The 24,375-nt window shown below is 46.8% G+C and overlaps 1 protein-coding gene across 11 annotated transcripts in view; it reads right to left on the bottom strand.

The window, feature by feature from the left end:
* LOC144594466 (rho GTPase-activating protein 44-like) overlaps positions 1-24,001 on the bottom strand; it is a 261,024-nt gene extending 237,023 nt beyond the window's left edge. For all 11 annotated transcript variants that reach the window (XM_078400964.1, XM_078400970.1, XM_078400973.1 and 8 more), the window contains exon 1: positions 23,890-24,001. In XM_078400964.1, the coding sequence (XP_078257090.1) occupies positions 23,890-23,945 (56 nt within the window). In that variant the 5' untranslated portion in view covers positions 23,946-24,001. The remainder of the gene's footprint in view (positions 1-23,889) is intronic.
* Between the last annotated feature and the right edge of the window lie 374 nt (positions 24,002-24,375).

The raw sequence follows: 24,375 nt of genomic DNA, 5'->3' as shown, positions 1-24,375 counted from the left end.
TTCTAATTATTCCAGTCATATTCTGATTTAACTGTGTATGTTAGCAAGCTGTAGACTTCTATCTTGGCTGAGTAACTGGCTGTTTTTTTAATTGGCTGAATGATATAATCCGAGTAAACTTTAATCCATGAATATCTCATGAATATAGCGCTGTAAGGCAGCAACTCTACCGCTGTGTCACGGTGGCACAGCGGTAGAGTTGCTGCCTTACAGCGCTTAGAGCATCAGAGACCCGGGTTCGATCCCGACAACGGGTGCTGTCTGTACGGATTTTGTACGTTCTCCCTGTGACCTGCGTGGGTTTTCTCCGAGATCTTCGGTTTCCTCCCACACTCCGAAGACGTACAGGTTTGTATGTTAATTGGCTTGGTGCAAATGTAAATTGTCCCTAGTGTGTGTAGGATAGCGTTAATGGGTGAGGATCGCTGGTCGGTGCGACTCGGTGGGCTGAAGGGCCTGTTTCCGCGCTGTATCTCTAAACTAAACAGCACAAATTTATTTATTTATTTATCTATCGATATGCAGGGAATGGAGGGATATGGATAATGTGCAGGCAGATAAAAGCTGGTGTTAGCATCGTGTTCAGTACAGACATTGCGGGCCGAAGGTCCTGTTCCTGTACTGTACTATTCCATGTTCCATGAGTGAGGCCATTCTGCTCATCAAGTCCATGATAGGTCACAGCAGAACGATCCCACCACTCCCATTCCCCAAACCTTACTTTATTGAAGCCCTACCACTTATTTTCATTTCGTGCCCATCAACTTTCCTAAGATTCTTTTGCCACTAAGCTGCACAAAGGATTTATTTTTAACCTACCAGCACATTTTTGTGTTGTTGGAGGAAACAGGACACCAAGGCAGAAACTATCACTCCCACAGGGAAAATGTACAGACTTCCTAAATAGCCACAAATGGGGGATTATTAAAATGAACAAACCTTCAGTAATCAACATAGAGTCATAGAGTCATACAGAGTGGAAACAGACCCTTCTGCCCAACGTGCCCACACTGGCCAACATGTCCCAGTTACACTAGTCCCACCTGCCCGCATTTGGCCCATATCACTCCAAATCTGTCCTATCCATGTACCTGTCTAAATGTTTCTTAAACATTGGGATAGACCCAGCCTCAACTACCTCCTCTGGCAGTTGTTCCATACACCCACTACCCTTTGCATGAAAAACTTACCCTTCAGATTCCTATTAAATCTTTTCCCCTTCAACTTAAACCTATGTCCTCTGGTCCTCGATTCACCTATGCTGGGCAAGAGACTCCGTGCATCTACCCGATCTTTTCCTCTCATGATTTTGTACACCTCTATGAGATCACCCTTCCTCCTCCTGCACCCCAAGCACTAGAGACCCAGGTTTGAGTACAGAAACAAAAGCTCCGGACACAGTGTTTGCAATTGCGGTTTTGTCCGATCTTCATCATCAGCCAGTCTACAGACCACTCAATGAGGTTTGAACATGCAAACTGATATAAGTTATTCAAATTCAGTAACCAAATATCCCAAATTTAAATATTACATATATTTGCTTAGATATAAATAATTTAAACTGCATGGAGCACATGATATTCTGACAGTCAGCCATTTTCAGGCAGCACCAAAAATGGTTTGGATCCTTAAATATCTGTTTTGCCATTTTTAGAAAGTGCTGGGAGACCCTGGGGCTCAGGGTGTGAAGAAGCTCTGTCTGTTCCTTATTATCTTTAATCATTTCAATGCACGTGGCCTAACAAGAATTGAACTGTGTCGTCACTGGAGCGGTCAACATTGCTAGCTCAACTCAAAGCAAATGGGAGACCATCTTAATGTAGATCCAGATCAGGAGCGATATGGAAATGGAAGGGCAGAGGGAGACGATGAGAATAGATTAATGGCTAATTTAAAAGGCAATCCAAAAGCCTCTATTATGGAAGAAATCAGATGCTACTGCAGACCTCACTGAGATCAAATGAGTGACACGGCAGTAGAGCCAATTGTGTAGAAATCTCCAGGGCGGCACGGTGGCACAGCGGTAGAGTTGCTGCCTTACAGCGAATGCAGCGCCGCAGACTCAGGTTCGATCCTGACTGCGGGCGCCGTCTGTACGGAGTTTGTACGTTCTCCCCATGACCCGCGTGGGTTTTCTCCGAGATCTTCGGTTTCCTCCCACACTCCAAAGACGTACAGGTATGAAGGTTAATTGGCTGGGCAAATGTAAAAATTGTCCCTAGTGTGTGTAGGATAGTGTTAATGTGCGGGGATCGCTGGGCGGCGCGGACCTGGTGGGCCGAAGGGCCTGTTTCCGCGCTGTATCTCTAAATCTAAAAATCTAAATCTAACATGTATGTTTCTGTGGCATATTAAATACATGTCTACTCCTGTGCAACATTTTCACACCTCCCAACACTTCTCGTCTTTCAAGCGGCAGAACAGTGGTGCAGCGGTAGAGTTGCTGCCTTTCAGCACCAGAAACCCAGGTTCGATCCTGACTGCTGGTGCTGTCTGTACGGAGTTTGTACATTCTACCTGTGACCATGTGGGTTTTCTCTGGGTGCTCTGGTTTCCTCCTGCACCCCACAGACGTACAGGTTTGTAGGTTGATTGGCTTCTGTAAATTGTAAATTGTCCCTGGTGTGCAGGATAGTGTACGGGGTGATCGCTGGTCGGCGCGGACTCAGTGGACCGAAGTACCTGTTTCCTCGCTCTATCTCTGAAGTCTAAAGTAAAGAGCAGCTGACTCCCCCCCCCCCCCCCCCCCTCCAATCTTTGCACATCCCCAATCCTGAACTTCCACTCGTCACATTAATTTCATGTTTCATGTATCTTGTTGTGTTTCATGACTGTTGGAAGCCCAATTTCCCTCCTGGAATAAATAAAGTTCTATTGTATCGTATCATACAGAGAGGTACAATGAAAAGTATTTTGGCCATGTGCTATCAAGTCAGCGGAAAGACTATACATGAATACCTCAAGCCGCCCACTGTGTACAGAAACATGATAAAGGAAATAACGTTTAGTGCAAGATAAAGCCCAGTAAAATCCGATTAAAGATAGTCCGACGGTCGCCAATGAGGTAGATGGTAGCTCAGGACATCTCTCTAATTGGTGATAGGATGGTTTCGGTTGCCTGATATTAACTGGGAAGAAACTGTCCCTGAATCTGGAGGTGTGCGTTTTGTGCATCTTGCCTGATGGGAGAGGGGAGAAGAGGGAGTGTCCAAGGTAAAACTCGTCCTTGATTTTGCTGGTGGCCTTGCCAAGGCAGTGTGAAGTGTAGAATGAACAAACCTTCAGCAATCAGCAGATTCAAGTAACGAAAAGATGCCTCACAATAAATCTATATTTACACCACAACCGTTGCAATCTTGTAGTTATGTATGATTGTGGTTATGATTATGTACAGTATAATTTTACTGAACTGTATGCAAAACAAAGAGGTTTGCTGCATTTAGATATGTGTGCGCAATAAAGTACCACTGAACTAAATAGATATATACAAATCAAGAAAATATGTTCACAAAAAGCTGGAGAAACTCAATGGGTCAGGCAGCATCTCTGTCCTCCACATGACCCACTGGGTTACTCCAGCGTAAACCAGCATCTGCAGCTCCTTCCTACACAAGAAAAGATGTATGGATTTGGAACTAACAAGACTACCTGGCCAAACTGTACCTGGAAAATATAGCAGTAAATTCAAAAATGAAAGAATAAAAAAGACACAAAATGCTGGAGTAACTCAGCGGGTCAGGCAGCATCTGTAGAGGCCATTTTGGGTAGGTTGGGAAGAATAAAGACGTTTAAAGTTTTGCTCGCTGTGTAAGCAGAAGTGTCACCTGGTCTGGATGAGATGCTTTCTAGGCCACTGAAGGTTTAGATTTGATGAACGCGTGCCTGAAATGTTCAGATCTGTATTGCACGGACAGATGTCACTCGCAGAGAAATACTCCCCTGGAGAAATGCCAAGGAATTTGGGTCACATGGATCTGGGAAGCGCCTGCCCATGGTTACTCCCAGAAGAAACATTCTTTAGCAGTGACGCTTCAAGGATCTCAGCCCCGCTCTGGGAACCGAACCCAGGTGGATGCTTAAACCCTGCTATTTGTGGCCTCCTTTCCTCCCACCATTGCACGGCATCCACTCACTTTGCTGACCCTCAGTCACTCGAATCCTCAGCACCAAGTGCCCACTGTCACCAGCCCGGTGGGACAGCGGTAGAGTTGCTGCCTTACAGACCCGGGTTCCACCCTGACTACGGCTACTGTGGCAGTGTGGAGTTTGCACGTTCTCCCTGCGGCAGCGTGGGTTTCCTCCAGGTGCTCCGGTCTCCTCTCACATCCCAAAAGCATACAGGTTGGTAAGTTAATTGGCCTCTCTGAATTCCCCTAGTGTGTAGGGAGTGGATGAGAAAGTGGGATAACATAGAACTAGTGTGAGCAGGTGATCGATGGTTGGCATGGATTTAGTGGGCCGAATGGCCTGTTTCCCTGCTGTACCAATCAATCATTCAATCAAGCTACCCACTCCCTCCCAACCCACAAACCTGCAGGGTTCAATAAGGGCAATTTACCATTTTACCAAGTCAATTAGCCTACAAACCTGTACGTCTTTGAAATGTGGGAGGAAAGCAGAGCACCTAGGTCACGGGAAGAACGTACAAACTCCATACAGACAGCACCCGCAGTCAGGATCGAACCTGGATCTCTGGCGCAGTAAGGCAGCAACTCTACCGCTGCACCAGTGAGCACTACTGGGCAATGCAGGAGGACATTGGGCCCTGCCCTTAGACTCTGCCATTCTGCCCTTCTCTCTCCCCTTCTTCCCATGAGGGATGGAAAATAATCAGTGACTCGATGAGGGATCTGTTAGATTTTTGCAGATAAAGATTGTAGATTGAAATTCTTTATTACGTTGCAAGATGGTGGGATTCCCAGCACGTCCCTGCAGTTTGTTGGCCTTGTGTAAGTAGAACGCAAGCCCAAATACCGAGCGATCCTGGCAGCCCATGTCCTCCTCTATGGGGAATGATCACGGCGACTGTTCCTGCCGACAGACCCAAGCAGAATGATTTCTAGGTCAGTGTTTGCATACAATGAACATTTTACAGCAGATGCCATTTTTTGGTGCCTACTTTGAAGAAGGCTCCATTTTGTAATTGTTTTTTTCAGTGAGTATGCCAGCCCACCAGCAAAGCTGTGTTCTGGGCACCATGCCACTATACTTGTAAGCCAGTGAACTCAAAGTAAGATGACCTTTCAAATTAATTCTCCTTAGGCCATGTGCAATAAAATTATTAAAGATAATGGACAGCAGATGTCCCAGCAGTGCCCAGTAAGCACTACAGGGCGATCCAGGAGAATGTTGGACAGATATTCAGCCCTTCCCTCTCGCCTTCTCTTCTTTTCCCTTGAGCGATGGAAAATAATCAGTGATTCAACGTGGGTTTTTTGCAGAGAAAGCCAAGAAATTTTAATTCAGTGGGTTAAATAAACTTCGAATAAAAATGAATGTTAGCAATGATGAACATGCCCAAAATGTAATTTAGTTTAGTCTAGAGATACAGCTCGGAAACATGCCCTTCGGCCCACCGTGTCCGCGTCAACCAGCGATCCCTGCACACGAGCACAATCCTAGACACACAAGGGACCTACAATTAACCTACAAACCTGCACGTCTTTGGAATGTGGGAGTGCCAAGCGGTCAAGACCGTGCAAACTCTGCACAGACAGCACCCGTGGTCAGGATTCAACCAGGGTCTTCGGTTCTGTTCTGGCAGTAGCTCTACCTCTGCACCACTGTGCCACCCAGCTTTACAAAAATGATACCAAGTGCGGGAGTAACTCAGCGGGTCAGGCAGCATCTCTGGAGGACATGGATAGCTGATTGTGTTTGAGGTGAAGACCTTCAGACTGAGGGTAGCGCGGGGGGAGGGGGGGGGGTGGACAAAGAAAGCTGGAGGAGAGGAGGTGCAGGACAAAGCCTGCCAGGTAATGGGAACTTTGGAACTAACAAGACTACCTGACCTGACTGTACCTGAAAAACAGGTGACGGGCGTTTTCATAGGCAGATGGTTGGACAAAGGCCAGAGTTGAAAAGACAGAAGGTGTGCGAGAAAAGGATTGAGGGGTTGCGAATTATGAAGCAAGAGGGATGAATGTAAGTGAAAGGGGAGGGGGTGGGGAATAAATAGGTACATGTCCAGGTGGGGCACTGGGTAGAGAGGAGGAGAAGTACACAGTAGTGTATTTAGGTTTATGTTTAGCTTTCCTCTTGTCACGGCACAGTGACAATGTTTGCTTTGCATGTGATCTAGTCAAATCAGATAATAGATACATGAATATAATCAAGCCAAACTCATCTAATAGGCAGAGTGAGGAGAAAGACACAGTGTGCACAATATCATGCTCAGTGTAGCAGCATAACAGTTCCGGAGAAAAAGTCCAATCCACAATGAATTGAGAATGACAGGGACTGTACCCTAGCTTATGGAAGGACAGTTCCGAATCTTGATTACAGAGAGGAGGAGGCTGTTCCCGAGTCAGGTCGTACGCGCTTTCAAGTTCTGTATCCCCCTGCTCGATGCGAGTGTGGAGAAAAAGGAATAACCCAAGTGGGAAAGGTCTATTGATTATATTGTCTGCTTTCCCGAAGCAACGTGAAGTGCAGATGGAGTCAATGGCAGGGAGTCTGGAGTGTTGCGATGGTCTGGGCTACATCCACAACTCTCTGCAATTTCTTGCGGAATGGGGCAGAGCTGTCCCCAAACCAAGCTGTGATACAACCCGGCGTGATACCAAGCTGTGATACAACCCGGTGTGATACTAAGCTGTGATCCAACCCGACGTGATACCAAGCTGTGATACGACCCGGCGGTATGCTTTCCACAGTGCATCTGCAAAAGATTGTAAGAGTCATTGAAGACGGGCTGAATTTCCTCAATTCCGTGAGGAAATCCTTCATTTCAGGAAGAAGTTAATTCTCACTCTTAACTGCCTTCCAAAATGGCCCATCAGCTCAACGGCAATTACAGATGGGGCGATGAATCCATTTTTTCATTGGATTCCATTATTTCGTCACACGGCATGTCAATATTAGCACTTGAAGATTAGTCATTAAAAACAATTTCTTACAATAATCATACATCACCACAAGTAGACAATAGCCATAGAAGCGCACGATATATCTTTATTTTAGAAACTTTGTCTGCATGCAATTTTACCACTATTCATTGTTAAGTGCATCCTTAATTAAAAGTCAAGTCAAGTCAAGTCAATTTTATTTGTATAGCACATTTAAAAACAACCCACGTTGACCAAAGTGCTGCACATCTGATTAGGAAAAAAAAAAGAAACATACAGTGGCAGTGCATATCATCATATCATATATATACAGCCGGAAACAGGCCTTTTCGGCCCTCCATGTCCGTGCCGCCCAGTGATCCCCGTACATTAACACTATCCTACACCCACTAGGGACAATTTTTACATTTACCCAGCCAATTAACCTACATACCTGTACGTCTTGTTGACATGAATCATGTTGACATGATTTTTCTTGAAGAAAGCTTGGGGCTTGTCCGTGATTTATTTTAGTTTGTACTTTGCCCCACATCATTCAGCACAAACACTGAATCTACAGATTGACTCATTGTTGCATAATTAATATGCTTTTGGTGGGATATCTGGTTCATGCCACCACATCCTTGTGTGATAAATCATGACCGTGCCAATGGTATTCCCATCCTGCAAGTTCATATAAAAAACGTTGTATTTTAAGCCACACAATGTCTTCAACTCCAATTTCCTTGGCAAAACATTCCAAGCGTGTACCAATTTACCAGTAAAGAAATTTGCCCTGATGTTGGTTCTATGTCTCTTTCTCACTTATTCATTTATGTCGTTAGATGACAATGCTTTGCAGTAAAGTGTGTACATTTTAATGTTCTTAAATCAGATTGCAACCATCAAGTGGATTTACAGGAGTCGCTGACTTAAAAAGGCAGTTAGCATCAGGCATTGTGGCCTATTCCTGTGCTGTACCGTTCTATGTTCTACATTCTTGGTCAGCATGGACGAATCGTGGTGAAGGGCTTGTTTCCGTGCGGTATAAGTTATGAGGAGACCGCATACATCTTTGGGTTCACCCCTGCCCTGGTTGTGTCTTCGATAACAAAGGCACCAGTTACGGTGACAATGCTATCCCCCATTTAGAGGACATGAAGCAGGCGGAGAGATCACCCTACACACCTTCTTTGGGCTGCCCCTGGTGATTAATGATGGGCCACGCCTTGCAACGAGCTTGAGGAATGCTTGAGTGCCTCACCACGTGTGAATGGTGTGGCTTTCGGAGATGAACCGTTGCCAGCGAGGGCAACTGTCAGCTGTCGCGCTGTGCGGGTGTGGTGGAGTCTGAATGTCAGGAATGAGTTGTGGTTAATAGAGATAGTTGGTAGGTGAATGTCGAGGTGTGAATTATTGAGCCGTTCCATCCGGTGGTACAGTTTGCGGGGCAAGACTTTGTGCATTAGTTCTTTGGGAATCTCTTTTGTTCTAACAGTCTCAGTGACGTGCCTAAAAGGTCTCCTCGTCCCTATATCTCCACATCACCATCCCACTAAATTTTACAACAACAAATTTTCACCCATTCTCTCCCATCTCACGCCAAAAAGCCTCTGGCAAACGACACTCCATTCCACGTTCACTTTCACCCTGACTTGCACACGTACTGCGTTTCCCCTTTAAGAGGCATAGATTGCCTACAAATCATGCAGATTAGTTTTAGCTGGTGTTAAACCACTCATTAATTAGGCTGCCTCCAGAAACAATGAACCATGCAATAGGATGTCGGCACCGGCTGAACGCCACAATTATTTCAATTAAAAGCCAGCACAAAGTTTGCGTGTTACCGCACCCGGGCCAGACGGGTACAGATTTAGCATCCAGTGCAACTCAGTTGGCCTTCCATGTGGCTGGGCCCGCAAGTTACTCATAAAACACTGAATGCTTTACAGCAATTACAGCAACAGCTTCAACGAGGGCTTACTATAAAAACAACTGGAATTTGCAAGTGCTTCAATTTAATAGCCTGGTACAAGAAGAGTAGGTTCAATTTACAGCTGACCTTTCTCCAGTTGCCTCTGCCTAAATAGAGTTCAGAGAAACTATTCACTTAACAGTCCATGTCACTGTTACACTTCAACTCTGCTTCTTGATCCAAACACATCAGCAGAACATGTCAATCTTTGGTAGAGTTATTATTGTAATTTATAAAAGAAATGTTTTACAAATTTTCCATAGATTAACAATCATGTCAGAACAGATTGTGTGGAACGTGCTTACTTCCCAATTTTTCTTGAAATCAAGTACAGTAATGAAGTAAATATAGTTTTACCACTAAACTCACAAGTTTCACGTTGAGATGTTTCTATTTGAAGGAAGTTAAAAAAAGTGTCAATTTCCACTTGATTGGGAAGATCTGGTCATTAATATTTACCAATACCTGGAAACCACTGAAAGCTTGCTATACATTAGAAATCTTAATCTTGCAAAGCAAAGGTGGTGAGCAACTGTTCAAATCACAGTTCAATTCATTCTAAATAATTTATATTAAAATGGACCCATTAAACCTAACATGGAATAAACAAATGGTCGAGCTGCTGCCGCAAATTGCTTGAGACCTTGGGTGCTGTCTGTGTGGAGTTTGCCCGTTTTTACTGTGACCACATGGGTTTCCTCCGGGTGATTCGGTTTCCTCCCACAATCCAAAGATGCACTGGTTAATAGGTTAATTGGCTTCTGTAAATTGGCCCTAGTGTGTAGGATGGTGTTAGTGTATGCGGTGATCACCGATCGTCGCAGATTTGGTGGGCCGAAGGGCCGGTTTCCACTAAAGTCTAAAGTCAAATTAGGATAATGAGGCCTGGAACTAGGAGGCTGGGCCAAACCCAAAGTGGGCATTGGTGAACAGGCTAATAAATAGGTTTGACCACGTGGGGTTCCTCTGGGTGCTCCGGTTTCCACCCACAACCCAAAGGTCGGGTTTCTTGGATTAATTGGCCTCTGTAAAATTGCCCTTAGTGTGTAAGGAGTGGATGCGAAAGTGTGATAACATTGAACTCGTGTCAATGGGTGATTGATGGTCAGCATACGATCTGTGGGCCGAATGTTCCATTGCTTTCAATCAATCAAAGATGGACACTGGAATTTGATGGAATTTCTTCTCCCATTGCAGGTAGTGTCCGGTGGAACTCCATAGGAAGAAATGCGGATGAACCAATTGCACAAGGGGCTGACCACTTCTGGGAGTTTTCACAAGGCAACTGATCAGGGTTTCTTCAAGACAGTGGTGACTTCAAAAGATATGAGACCCAGCAGCCTCCACAATGACCTCCAAGCACATTCTCAATGGAACAAATAGGCGGCACAATGGCGCAGTGGTAGTTTTGCTGCCTTAAAGTGCCAGAGACCCGGGTTTGATCCTGACAACAGGTGCTGTCTTTACGGAGTTTGTAGGTTCTCCCTGTGACCATGTGGGTTTTCCCCGGGTGCTCCGATGTCCTCCCAGGCTCCAAAGATATACAGGATTGTAGGTTAATTGGCTTCCGTAATGATTGTAAATTGTCTCTAGTGTGTAGGATAGTGCTTGTGTACGGGGATCGCTGGTCAGCACGGACTCGATGGGCCGAATGGCTGGTTTCTGCGCTGCATCTATAATACTGGACAGAGGTTTGGACTTTTCTGGAAATATTAAACCAATCTTGCATGGATCAAAAATAAAGAGTGAAAATGCTAGAAGGAATCAATAGAGCAGGTTCCATTGAGGGAGAAACAGGTTAATATTTTGACTCGTAGACACAAAGTGCTGGTGTAACTCAGCGGGACAGGCAGCATCTCTGGAGAGAAGGAATGGGTGACCTTTCGGGTCGAGACCCTTCTTCAGACTGGTTAGTGATAAGGGAAACGAGAGATATAGACGATGATGTGGAGAGATAAAGAATAATGAATAAAAGATGCCAAAAAGTAACGATGATAAAGGAAACAGGCCATTGTTAGCTGTTTGTAGGGTGAAAACGAGAAGCTAGAAAGCCGCATCTGCACCCAAGATGAGGTGTTCCATACCAGGACATCCGAGATGTCCTCATTCTTTAGGGAACGGGGGTTCCCCTCTCCCATCATATTTGAGGCCCTCACTCGTGTCTCCTTGGTACCTCGCAGTTCTGCCATTGCTCCCCCTCCCCCAGTCACAGAGACAGAGGCCCCCTAGTCCATACCTTCCATCCCATCAGACGTCGCATACAACACATGATCCTCCGAAATTTCCGCTACCTCCAAGGGGATCCCACCAATAGCTACATTTTCCCATCTCCACTCCTTTCCATCTTCCGCAGAGACCGTTCCCTCCGCAACTCCCTGGTTAACTCATCCCTTCCCACCCAAACCACCCCCTCCCCAGGTACCTTCCCCTGCAACCGCAGAAGATGCAACACCTGTCCCTATACCTCGTCCCTTGATTCTGTCCAGGGACCCTGACTGTCCTTTCAGGTTAGGCAGAGGTTCACTTGCACCTCCTCCAATCTCATCTACTGTATCCGTTGTCAGACTAGGCAATCATTTCGCTGAACACCTTCGCTCAGCCCGCGTGAACCAACCTGATCTCCCAGTTGCCAGACACTTCAATTCTCCTTCCCATTCCTACACAGACCTTTCTGTCCTCGGTCTCCTCCATTGTCAGTGAGGCTAAACGTAAATTGGCGGAACAGCATCTCATATTTCACTTGGGCAGCTTACAGCCCAGTGGTATGAATATTGAATTCTCTTTCTTCAGGTAGCCCCAAAATTCCCTCTCTCTCTATCCCTCCCCCACCCGTCGCAATAGCTTCTCATTTTCACCCTACAAACAGCTAACAAAGGCCTGTTTCCTTTAGCATCGTTACTTTTTTTGCATATCTTTCATTCATTGTTCTTTCTCTATCCTCATCACCGTCTATATCTCTCATTTCCCTTATCCCTAACCAGTCTGAAGAAGGGTCTCGACCCGAAACGTCACCCATTCCTTCTCTCCAGAAATGCTGCCTGTCCCGCTGAGTTACTCCAGTTTTTTGTGTCTACCCAAGTGGATATGAGATGTTGTTCATTTGATGAGGATTGACTGAAATACTGCCAGGTTTGCCAGGGAGAATGTCCAATTTCAGGAACAGATTTGGGTTTTTCGGCACCAGAGATGCTGCCTGACCCGTTGAGTTACTCCAGCTCTTTGTGTCTATCTTCAGAAGAAAAAAAGTAGCTTCTGCAGTTCCTTTCTCCACATTATCTCTGTTTCTCACTGCACGGGTTCTACTAAACTTGCTGAGCATTTCCAACATTTTCAGCTACCATTATGATTTCCAGCATCTGCCAATTTTTGCTTGTGGATTTCCCCAAATGTCCTGCCAATATTCTTTCCCAACACAAAAGTACTGCAGATTATCAAAGCAATAACCTTGTTGCCACTTGTGATGTTGTGCTGCATTGAAAATGGTGGCACATTGACCCACCTAACAGCCACTGCACCATAATATCCATTTGTTCCAAACCAGCAATCATAACAACAGGAGAATTCCATCCCCAGTCCCCCACCTCAGTCATCCTACTAGTTCCACTGTTCACATCCTTGTTTCCCTTCATTATCACCTCTTCTCCAGCCAACAATGGACCATTATGGGCTCTACCCTTCCTTGATCATCTGTTGCCTGGCCTGCTTTGTTCTGGCCTTTTCCTACCTCTAGTTCCCTCCCCTCTACTTTCAGTCTGAAGAAGGGTCACCCATCCAGAGATGCTGCCTGACCCAATGAGTTACTCTAGCACTTTGTGTCTATCACAGGGGCAATTGATGGATTAGAGGCAAACTTCATTTTACAAATGAACACATTGGATACAATCATGATCGAGGTGCAGTAATGAACAACATGGCCCCTTGACTTTGCTCTGCTATTCCAAGCAACTGAACTGACTGTAGCGTCATTTCCACGTTCCCGTTCACTCCCGCTAACCTTTCACTTCCTAGTTTACCAAGAATCCATCTACCTCTGCCTTAAAGATGTTCAAAGACTACGTTTCCATCCCCGTTGAGGAAGACGGTCCAAAGAGACATAACACTGAGGGAGAAATTTAAAAAAACTTAACCCCATTAGTACCATAAATGGAAGACCTTTTATTTTGAAAAATAATTGCTAATTCTTGGTTCTCCCACAAGAGGAAACATCCTTTATCGTGTTCATCCCATCAAGACTTCTCAAGAGTGATCTCTCACTCTTCGAAATAGCAGATGTATGCCTAGCCCAGGCAACCTGTTCTCTGATAACAAACACCCTATTCCAGTTATCAACTTCGTAAACCTTCTCATCATTCTATACAATACATGTACATCCCTTCTTAAATAAGGAGACCGATAATGTACGTATTGAAATAAACACAGTTACGGGGTTACCAAAGTCTGAAAAGTAGTTTTCAGTGGCTAACACATAAGGCAAGTCAGACCCGTCTGTATCCCAGAGCTCTCCATTCACTCACCATTTGGGTAGTTTTTAAAAATAATTTCATATGTTCGCATTTTATACTCCATGTTCGAGATCCCTGCCCACTAACTTAATTGATCAAGACCCCCTTGTGGACACCTTATGTCCTCTTCACATCCTAGTTACCTACCTGTCACTGTGTCACCAGCAAACTTAGCAACCCTGCCTTCTGTCTCTTAGTCTACATGGTATATTTATTTTGTAAAGCTGAGTCGTAAGCACTAATCGCTGTGGTACAGCACTCGTTACATTTACTGCTGGAAAGAGCCTATTCGTGTTTACTCTCTGATTACCATTAGCTAGCCACACAAATTACACACAGCTCTCATCATACAAGTTTACGAGAGGCGTTTCGCCTTGTTGAAGGAGATGTAATAGTATTTAACAAAATACCAAGCTGTCACGGCTGAGAAATCTCTCTGGCCCTATAATCTGATTTTACAAGCGTGGTCTAGTTCTCTCAGGAGAACATTTGGAAACTGAAAATAATGTAAACTACTTAAAGTTCATTACTCTTACCTTATTAATGATTAAAAGAAAATATTTGATAGTCCTACTTAATCCCATACGCCGATTCTTATTTTACTCTTTGTAAAAAGAATACACAAACCTGTCTTCATTGATGGGTTGATGGTGGAGATCGTCAAGAAATTCATGTTCCTGGGCGCGCACTTCTCTGAGGATCTGTACTCGGCCCAGAACAATGATGCAATCATAAGGAAGCCCTTCAATGCCTCTACGTCTTCAGAAGGTTGCAGAGATTTGGTATGTCAACAAATACTATTTTGACCTTCTACACGTGTACAGTAGAGAGCATATGGACTGGTTGCATCACAGTCTGGTTCGGCCCAGGAACGATCACAGAGAGTGGGAGACACTGCCCGGTCCATCACAAGTTCTGACCTCTCCACCATCAAAGGCATCCATAGGAAGCGTTGCCTCAGAAGGGCAGCCTGTATCATTAAAGACCCACAACACCTTGGTCACACTCTCATTTCACTACAGCAATCAGGAAAAGGTACAGGAGTCAGAAAACCATGACCACCAGGTTCAGGATAAGCTGCTTCCCAACAACCATCAGGCTCTTGAATACACAAGGACAACATTGCTAACCTCAACACACAACACGAACCTCAAATATGAACTATGGATTGTCTTGGGTTGCACTAAGGACTTTGGGGTTTTATTGAACTTGTATTAAGGTTATTAATTTATTGGGGTTTTTTTGTTTATTATATATTATCTGCATTGTGTATTCTGGCCTGTTAAGCTGCTGCAAGTAAGAGTTTCATTCTTTGGTTGTCGGTACATATGACAACTAAACACTCTTGACTCTTGGCTCTCTTGACATTTGAATTGTATTGCATGATTATCTTCTTTCTTGCTTTGCTGTGGTAAATTTTCAATTTGATCAGCCCATCATACTGCTGCTGAAGTGGCACATTGAAGGTTGATCAGAAATTGCAATCCTAGAAGCAGCAAAAGCCACTTTGCGTTAAGCCAGCAACATGATCTGTCTTTTCCCTGCCAACAGCAAATCCTATTCTCTCAGAGATTCTTGATAGGATAAGGCAATTTTCGCTTATTAGAAACAGAACTAATCTGGAAAGGTAGCTGGAGCATATAATCAGGGCCAGATTTTCAATACACAGCTTGTTGGGCCAGTTATTTATGCCCCTTGCTGCTGTTGCTGAATGGATTGCAAACTGAAACCAGGCAGGAATCAACCTATTTATCAAATTGAATTTACTTTTGACGGCAGTCCCAGTTACTCTTTGAGTCACATTATTCAGAGGACTCTGGACACGGCTACATTCCAGGCTATTCCCAGTTAAATTGGAGGACCCAAATGGAGGCACAACTGCATTGCGGTAAAAGGTAAAAGATAAAAGAAGGAAGCCAGTGCAATTGCCATGGACTGGAAAACCAGCCAAGCTACCTAATCCTAATCCTAATCCTGATTGCAGTCTTTAGACTTTGGAGATCGAGCGCGGAAACAGGCCCTTCGGCCCACCAAATCCGTGTCGACCAGCGATCACCTTGTACACTAACCTGCACACACTACTGACAATTTTACAACTTACCAAAGCTAATTAACCTACAAACCTGCACATCTTTGGAGTGTGGGAAGAAACCGGAGCTCCTGGAGAAAACCCACGTGGTCACAGGGAGAACGTACAAACTTTGTACAGACGGCACCTGCAGTCAAGATCGAGCCTGGGTCACTGGTGCTGTCAGCCAGCAACTCTACCCTTGTGCCACTGTGTCACCCAATCATAAAACATAGAATGGTACAGCACAGGAACGAGCCCTTTAGGCCACAATGTCTGTGCTGAGCAAGATGCCAAGTTAAATGAATCTCCTCTGCCTGCACGTGATCCATATCCCTCCATCCTCTGCGTACCCATGTGCCTTTCTAAAGCCTCTTAAAAGCTCCTATTGTATCTGCCTTTACCACCACCCCTGGCAGCGTGTTCCAGGTACCACTCTCTGTGTAAAAGAAACACATCTTGTCCCGCACATCTCCTTTAAACTTTGCCTCTCTCAGCTTAAACCTATGCCTCTAGTCTTTGACATTTCCTTCCTGAGGGAAAGGTTCTGTCCATCTACTATGTTTATGTTTTTATAATTTATTTTGCCAAGTTCTTTTGCCTCTCATATTTTCTTTTGCATGGAAGAATGCCATTTGGCCCATTGAGTGTTGGCAGCAATCTGAGCCTTCCCTACGATCCCTTTCCTCCACTTCTTTGTCTTTGCCTTTTTAGTTTAGTTCAGTTTAGAGATAAAGCGTGGAAACAGGCCCTTCGGCCCATCGACCAGCGATCCCCGCACATTAACACTATCCCACGCACACTAAGGACAATTTACATTTATACCAAGCCAATTAACCTACAAACCTGTACGTCGTTGGAGTGTGGGAGGAAACCGAAAATCTCAGCGAAAACCCACGTGGAGAACGTACAAACTCCATACAGACAGCACCAGTAGTCAGGATTGAACATGGGTCTCTGGCGCTGTAAGCGCTGTAAGGCAGCAACTCTACCGCTGGGCCACCGCGCCACCCATGTCTCACGCATGCCCAGACACCACTTCAGTTCTCCAACCAGCCACCAACACCAGACATATTTTAGAGTAGCCAATTACCTATCAGCATACATCTGTGGAAGGAAACTGGAACACCCCAGAGAGCCTGCATCATGACACCCGTAGGAAACCCCTACAGTCACAGAAAGAACGCGCAAACTCCACATGGACAGTGGCACTGGAGGTCAGGGTTGAATCCAGATTGCTATGAGGCAGTACTGCCGACTGTCCTTACACACTGACGTACAGTGACAGGTCAATGACATTCACGCAGGGGGTGAAACACACAATGAAAGAAAGCAGGGAATTAAAAAAAATCTGTCTTGGATGTCCACAACAAGCTTTTGATTTTTGCCATTGTAGGTCCACCACCATCGGAAGTCGGCCATGGGAACGGATCTGCCGGCTACGGCTGGGCCAGAGTTCCAGAGCCCCGGTTGCAGGGGGCAAATTCCACCCACCGATCGGCGCGGACGTCGGCTATGGGAACCGATCTAGCTGGGATGGAGATCCAGAGCCCCGGACAGGCGGGGCAAATTGGACCCACCGATCGGAAGTCTGGTCACATAGGTCCCGATGAGGTCGAGATCGGCCACCTCACCCGCCCGAGGCACCACATTTTCAGGGGGACTTCCAGGGGACCTTCAAGTGCACACTCATAACTTTGTCCGGATTAAAGGAGGTGCCAGACCACCAGTTGCTGGAAAATCAGTGGTGGACCTGCGTATAAAATTCCAAAGTTCTGACTTTTCTTAAATCGTCTCGTATAACTTAAATATTCACAGTATACCCAGAAGCTCAATACCTGGAATTTTTCAAACAGCTGTGGTACATTTCACAAATACAATATCAATTGCTGTTGGAAACCACCCTTGTCCAAAGTGATCACCCGACCATATACAGTCAGGGATAACTTGTAAACTGAACAACATTTGAAAATAAAGACCACCAACAACAAAGATTTAACATCGCGAGCAGAGAGTTAGAGTCATAGTCACACATTGCGAAAACAGGCTCTTTGGCCCAAACTGCCCACACCGACCAACATTCCCCATCTACACCAGTGACACCTGCCTGCGTTTGGCCTATATCCCTCTAAACCTATCCTATCCATGTACATGCTTAAATGTTTCTCAAAGTTAATGGCAGTGATCTGTTCACTCCTTTCTAACACAAAGTACCTAAAGTTGCTCCATCCCAATCTATAATGCAACATATACTAGAGATGCTGTCTTATAGAACATAGAACATTGCAGCTCAAGGACAGGCCCTTCGGCTCACAATGTCTGTGCTGATCATAATGCCAAGACAAACTCTTATCTGCCTGCACATGATCCATATCCCTCCATTCCCTACATATCTACATGCCTATCCAGAAGTCTCTTACTTGCTACTATCATATCTGCCTCCACCATCACACCCAGCAGCACGTTTCATACACTCACCACCGTCTGTGTAAAAGACTTGCCCCACACATCTCCTTTAAACTTTGCCCCTCTCAACTTACATATGTACCCTCTGGCACTGGATTCAATCTTGGGGAAAGGATTCTGACAGTCTACTCCTCTCATAATTTTATATCATAGACATAGAAACATAGAAAATAGGTGCAGGAGTAGGCCATTCGGCCCTTCGAGCCTGCACCACCATTCAATATGATCATGGCTGATCATCCAGCTCAGTAACCTGTACCTGCCTTCTCTTCATACCCCCTGATCCCTTTAGCCACAAGGGCCACATCTAACTCCCTCTTAAATATAGCCAATGAACTGGCCTCAACTACCTTCTGTGGCAGAGAATTCCACAGACTCACCACTCTCTGTGTGAAGAAATGTTTTCTCCTCTCGGTCCTAAAAGACTTCCCCCTTATCCTTAAGCTGTGACCCCTGGTTCTGGACTTCCCCAACATCAGGAACAATCTTCCCGCATCTAGCCTCTCCAACCCCTTAAGAATTTTATATGTTTCAAATATTCTTCCATCATGTCTCCCCTCAACCCCCAGCGTTCCAGAGAAAACATTCCAAATCTGTCCAACCTCTCCTTGCTAAAACACTTGAATCCAGACACAATTCTGTTAAACATCCTCTGCAGTCTTTGCAAAGCCTCCACATCCCTTCCTATGTTGGGGTGATTAGAACTGCACGCAACATTACAAAAGCAGCAAAGTCCTATAAAGCTGCATCATGACTTCCTAGCTCTTATACTCAATGCCTTAACCAATGAAGGCAAGCATACCACATGCCTTCTTCACCACTGTCTTGTAATTCACTTCCAAACATCGACTGAGTCCTGTGCTACAGATATGGCCTTGATATACTTTCCAATAGCACTCAACCCACTCTACAAATTGCTAATACATGAAAGCTTAGTCTGTTAAGTATGAGAACAATTGACGAAGTCTGAGGTAAACAGAGACATTAAGACATATATCCAACAACTATAAGTTCATGTTATAGGAGCAGAATTAGGCCATTCGGCCCATCAACTCTACTCCACCATTCAATCCTTGCTGACCTATCTTCCCCTCTCAACACCATTCCCCTGCCATCTCCCCATACCCCTGACACCGTACTAATCAAGAATCTATTAATGTCCGCCTTAAAATATCCATTGACTTGGCCTCCACAGCCTTCTGTGGCAATGAATTCCACAGATTCACCACCCACTGACTAAAAAAAATCCTCATCATCTCCTTTCTAAAGGTGTGTCCTTTTATTCTGAGGCTGTGCCCTCTGGTTCTAGACTCTCCCACTAATGGAAACATTCTCTCCATCTCCACTCTTATCCAGGCCTTTCACTATTTGGTAAGTTTCAATGAGGTCCCCCCTCATCCTTCCAAACTCCAGCAAGTACAGGCCCAGTGCCGTCATACACTGATTCCTTGGATGATTCCCGTTAACTATAATGTAGTTCTAATGTTTTCTTACTTTGGAAAAGATTATATATATTAGCAATATGAGTAGGAAAGAACTGTAGATGCTGATTTGCACTGAAGATAGACACAAAATGCTGGGGTAACTCAAGAGGGACAGGCAGCATCTCTGGAGAAAAGAAATGGGTAACGTTTCGAGTCGTGACCCTTCTAGAGGCCTTGTAGGAAACAGTGACAGTGCAGCAAATGAGACTGGATTTGCTTTGCTAATAACGTGGGAAATGGAATCTCTCCTGAGGACCCGCTAAAGGGACCATCATCCTGTGTCACGGATAACAAGCTTAAACTTTAATTGATTGAAAGATGCAGCAGGGAAACATGGCTATCGACCCACCGAGTCCACACCGACCATCGATCACCCTTTCACACTGGTTCTATGTTATCCCACTTTCACATTCACTCCCTACACATCACAGAGGCCAATTAACATACAAACTTGCACAACGTTGGGATGTGGGTGGAAACCAGAGCACCCGGAGGAAACCCACATGGTCACAGGAAGAACTTGCAAACCCCACAGAGGCAGCACCCAAGGTCAGGTCTTTGGCGCTGTGAGGCATCGGCTCTACCGGCTATACCACTGCGCACCCACAACTTTCCTTACTTTCAAACATTTGGTTCAATTAGTTCTTTGGGAGATCACGAGACATTCAGCCACAATCTGTTGCTCCTTTGGCACTGTCCGGCCAGGGTACCCACCAGTTGTGACACAGAGTAACATGAACCCCCTGGTCTTACACATGTTGAGTGGCGCTGGATGGTCTCTTCCCTCCAAACCCCAATCCCTGAAGGGTCACAGAACCAACTCAGACATGCCCAGCATACTTGTGAGGCAAACACTGGAGCTACCACACAATTCTCTGAACGTGCATCTTTTTGAGCAAGAGGATTCAAGTCCATCACAGTCACAAGATGGTGCAGGTTGTGCTGGTAGACCAGGTTCAGGAACCAGAGACCCAGGTTCCGGCCCGACCTCGGGTGTTTTCTATGCGGAGTTTGCATGTCATCGCTGTGACTGTATGTGATTCATCCCCATGCTCCGGTTTCCTCCCACATCCCAAAGACGTGCAGGTTTGTAGGTTAATCGGCCTCTGTAAATTGCCCCTAGTGTGCAGTGAGTGGATGAGGAAGTGGGATAACAGAACGAGTGTGAACGGGTGATTGATGGTCAGTATGGATTCGGTGGGCCGAAGGGCCTGTTTCCGCACTGTCATTCTAAACTGAACTAAACATCACCAACTGAAGATATCACAAAATGCTGGAGTAATTCAGCAGGTCAGGCAGCATCTAGGAGAGAGGGAATGGGTGACGTTTCGGGTCGAGACCCTTCTTCAGACTGAAGAAGGGTGTCGACCAGAAACGTCACCCATTCCCTCTCTCCTAGATGCTGCCTGACCTGCTGAGTTTCTCCAGCATTTTGTGATACCTTCGATTTGTACCAGCATCTGCAGTTATTTTCCTCCATCACCAACTGAAGAGATTTTCTTTGATGATTACTCTAAATAGAAATTACTTTGCACTTAATTTGATTTTTTTAAAATATTGGCAAGATAACAATTTACATTCAAATTTCCAACACTCCTGGGAGGGAGGGGGGGGGGACGGGGGCATGACGCTGTGGTAGTGCTTGCTCTGCTCGTAGCCGTTGCCATGACAAGACAGCATGAAGCAAACACGTCGTCAAAAAAAAAATCGGTCTCAATATTTAAGTTAGAAATCTTTAGTACGCTTTAAATGGGAGACTGGATGCAAGTGAATTCCCTGTTCTGGGTAACCAATGAAAGTGAGGGTAATTTCTCAGATGCACACAATTTACCTGATACCTCTTTATAGGCAAACCTCTTGTTTAAAAAAAAACACGCATGCTGGTGTTATGTAACATTTAAGAAATAGAGATCTGGAGAAAGAGACCTTCCGAGGTAAGGGTTTTTATTCACTAAATGCTGGAGTAACTCAGCAGGACAGGCAGCATCTCAGGAGAGAAGGAATGGGTGACGTTTCGGGGCGAGGGAGTCAGGGGTTTTGGGGAGAAGGCAAGAAAATGGTTGGGAGAGATAGATCAGCCACGATTGAATGGCGAAGTTGCCTTGATGGGCCGAATGGCCTAATTCTGCTCCAATCACTTCTGATCGTTCAGTTGTGGCGAGCATTATTAGCTCAGCCTCTAACATTACGTTGTAAAGTATTTCAGTACTGCAAGTCAGTTGCTACATCGGTGAGCATATGTTGCCAAACAGATGACTGTCTTGTCTCCGCTATATACAGCAGCACGTTACACATTTCTCCATCCTAAAATTCTATTTGCGTGCACATGTATCATCTTTGGACCTGGTGCAGTGGGTGAATGCGTGCATTGTGCAGGGCTACAGGACGGGCGTGAATCGATCAGATAGGCAGACGTGTGTGTGTGTCCCTGCCTCTGGCTCTGCCCTGGGGCCGGAGAGGCAGACCCGGGGTTTCTCACTCGGGGTTTAAATCCCAAGGCTGGCGGGTTGCTACACAACTCACCTACACCCAACGAGTACCTACCTACCTACCTGTGAATTGGTATTCATTTGGCAAAACGGCAGCAAAGACTTTGCTCCACCGATGGAGGGAGGGAAGAAACACAAGCCAAGTCAAGCGTGGGCAAAAACACTGAGAGAGAGAATGCCGCAAACGCCTTGTTTGTGTTTGTTTGTTTGTTTGTTGGTGCCGGCACCCTCTAGCCCTTAAACACGGTCTCATGACATCTTGTGTGCGGGGAAAAAACAGGTCACAATCGCTGCCTTTAACAGGATTTTTTCTCTCCATTTCTGACAGTAAAACGTCTCTCTCTCTCTCTCTCTCTCTCTCTCTCTCTCTCTCTTTTCCAGCAGATTCACCTAAATATGGCATCGCCTCTCCTTACCGCTTGCAATGCGTAAGGAGTGTCAGTAATTTTACATCAGTAACTGCCCCCTCTGGTGCTGGAGGGCAGAGAATTCACACCGCAAACCTGCCAGTCGCCACCTGCCAGTAAGCCCCTTAAACAGCTTACAGACCCTCACACCTACAATGACCTGCGGCGCTTCGGATTTCATTCATTTTCGGTCCGAAGGAGCGATCAAGTGAGACAGAGGGGGAGATGAGGAGGGAGAGAGGGAGGGAGGGAGGCCGGGGAATGGGGAGAGGGAGGGAGGCCGGGGAGTGGGGAGAGGGAGGGAGGGGAAAAGAATGAGCGATGGGGGAAGGAAAGGGGGAGATGGTGGAAAGGGAGGGAGGAAGATAAGGAAAAAGGATGGAGGGAGGGAGAGGATGAGGGAGGAAATGGAGTGGGAGGAGAGGGGGTAGGGAGTGGGAGGAGAGGGGGTGAGGACAGGGAGAGGGGGAGGAAGGAGGGGGGAGGAAGGAGGGAGGAGGAGAGGGAGAGGAAGGAAAGGGGCACATTCCCCAATGTAGCAAAACATTCCCACTACACGGGGAGCCGGCTGCTCCCAGTCTCTGCTGACACTTTCGTTTTCCCACCGAAGCCTCCTGTGCTCAGTGTCCGGGCTGCTGCTGAATTTAAAGGGGACGGAGCAGGAGCCGCAGAGAGAGCAGGAGGCTGGGGTGGGGGTGCGGGGGGAGGGGTGAATGGAGGGGGGTTGGAGTGGGGGTGCGGGGAAGGGGGGGTGGAGGGGTGAATGGAGGGGGGAGGCTGGAGTGGGGGTGCGGGGTGAATGGAGGGGATGCGGGGGGAGGGGTGAATGGAGGGGGGTTGGGGGTGCGGGGAAGGGAGGGGGTGCGGGGTGAATGGAGGGGGTGCGGGGTGGTGGGAGGCTGGGGAGGGGGTGCGGGGGAAGGGGGGAATGGAGGGGGTGCGGGGTGAATAGAGGGGGTGCGAGGTGGTGGGAGGCTGGGGAGGGGGTGCGGGGGAAGGGGGAATTGAGGGGGTGCGGGTGAATGGAGGGGGGTTGGGGGTGCGGGGAAGGGGGGAATAGAGGGGGTGCGGGGGTGAATGGAGGGGGTGCGGGGGAGGGGTGAATGGAGGGGGTGCGGGGGAAATGGAGGGGGTGCGGGGAAGGGGGGAATGGAGGGGGGTTGGGGGTGGGGGGGAATGGAGGGGGTGCGGGTGAATGAAGGGGGGTTGGGGGTGCGGGGGAAGGGGGGAATGGAGGGGGTGCGCGGGGTGGGGGAGGCTGGGGAGGGGGTGCGGGGTGAATTGAAGGGGTGCAGTCTCTGCATTCCTCAGCTACCAACAGCCCTCCCTGCAGCGCACACTTGCACAGCGCTGGACACCCACGTTCACTGCGATGAATGATTGAACACAACCCGACGGACATGCAGTGTACGCGATGCATTGCAATGCCGCACCAGGACCAACCCAACCTACCTGCCCACTGTCTGGTTGGCGAGCTGTCGCATCCGATTGAATTGCTTCTTCATCATTCACTGGGGAAGGCGCCGGTGCAATGAAGGGCGCACAAACATGTCATTGATTAAACCCCCCCCCCCCCCCCCCCCCCTCTCTCCAGTGCAAAGCTGATCGCCGCCACTGTAATCCCGCCGCTCACTCTACGTGGACACTGCCATTCCCTTCTGCCTTTCCTCCCTGTCGTTATTGATCCTCCGACCCGGTGACAGCAGCAACGGCGGCGGCGGCGGCGACAGCGACAGCGACAGCTCCGGCTTCCCCGCCAGCGCCTGGACCATGTTCCACCCCAGACAGAGCCGCCGACCTGCGCATGCGCCGCCAACCGCATTCTGGGACATGTAGTTCCACAGACCCCCAGCATGTCACATGTCACAGAGACTCCTAGCATATCACATATCACATCATCATATCAGATCAGAGACTCCCAGCATGTCACATATCAGA

This window comes from Rhinoraja longicauda, chromosome 6 (assembly GCF_053455715.1).
Source record: "Rhinoraja longicauda isolate Sanriku21f chromosome 6, sRhiLon1.1, whole genome shotgun sequence".
NCBI lineage: Eukaryota > Metazoa > Chordata > Chondrichthyes > Rajiformes > Arhynchobatidae > Rhinoraja > Rhinoraja longicauda.
This window is presented reverse-complemented; position numbering and strand designations above follow the sequence as displayed.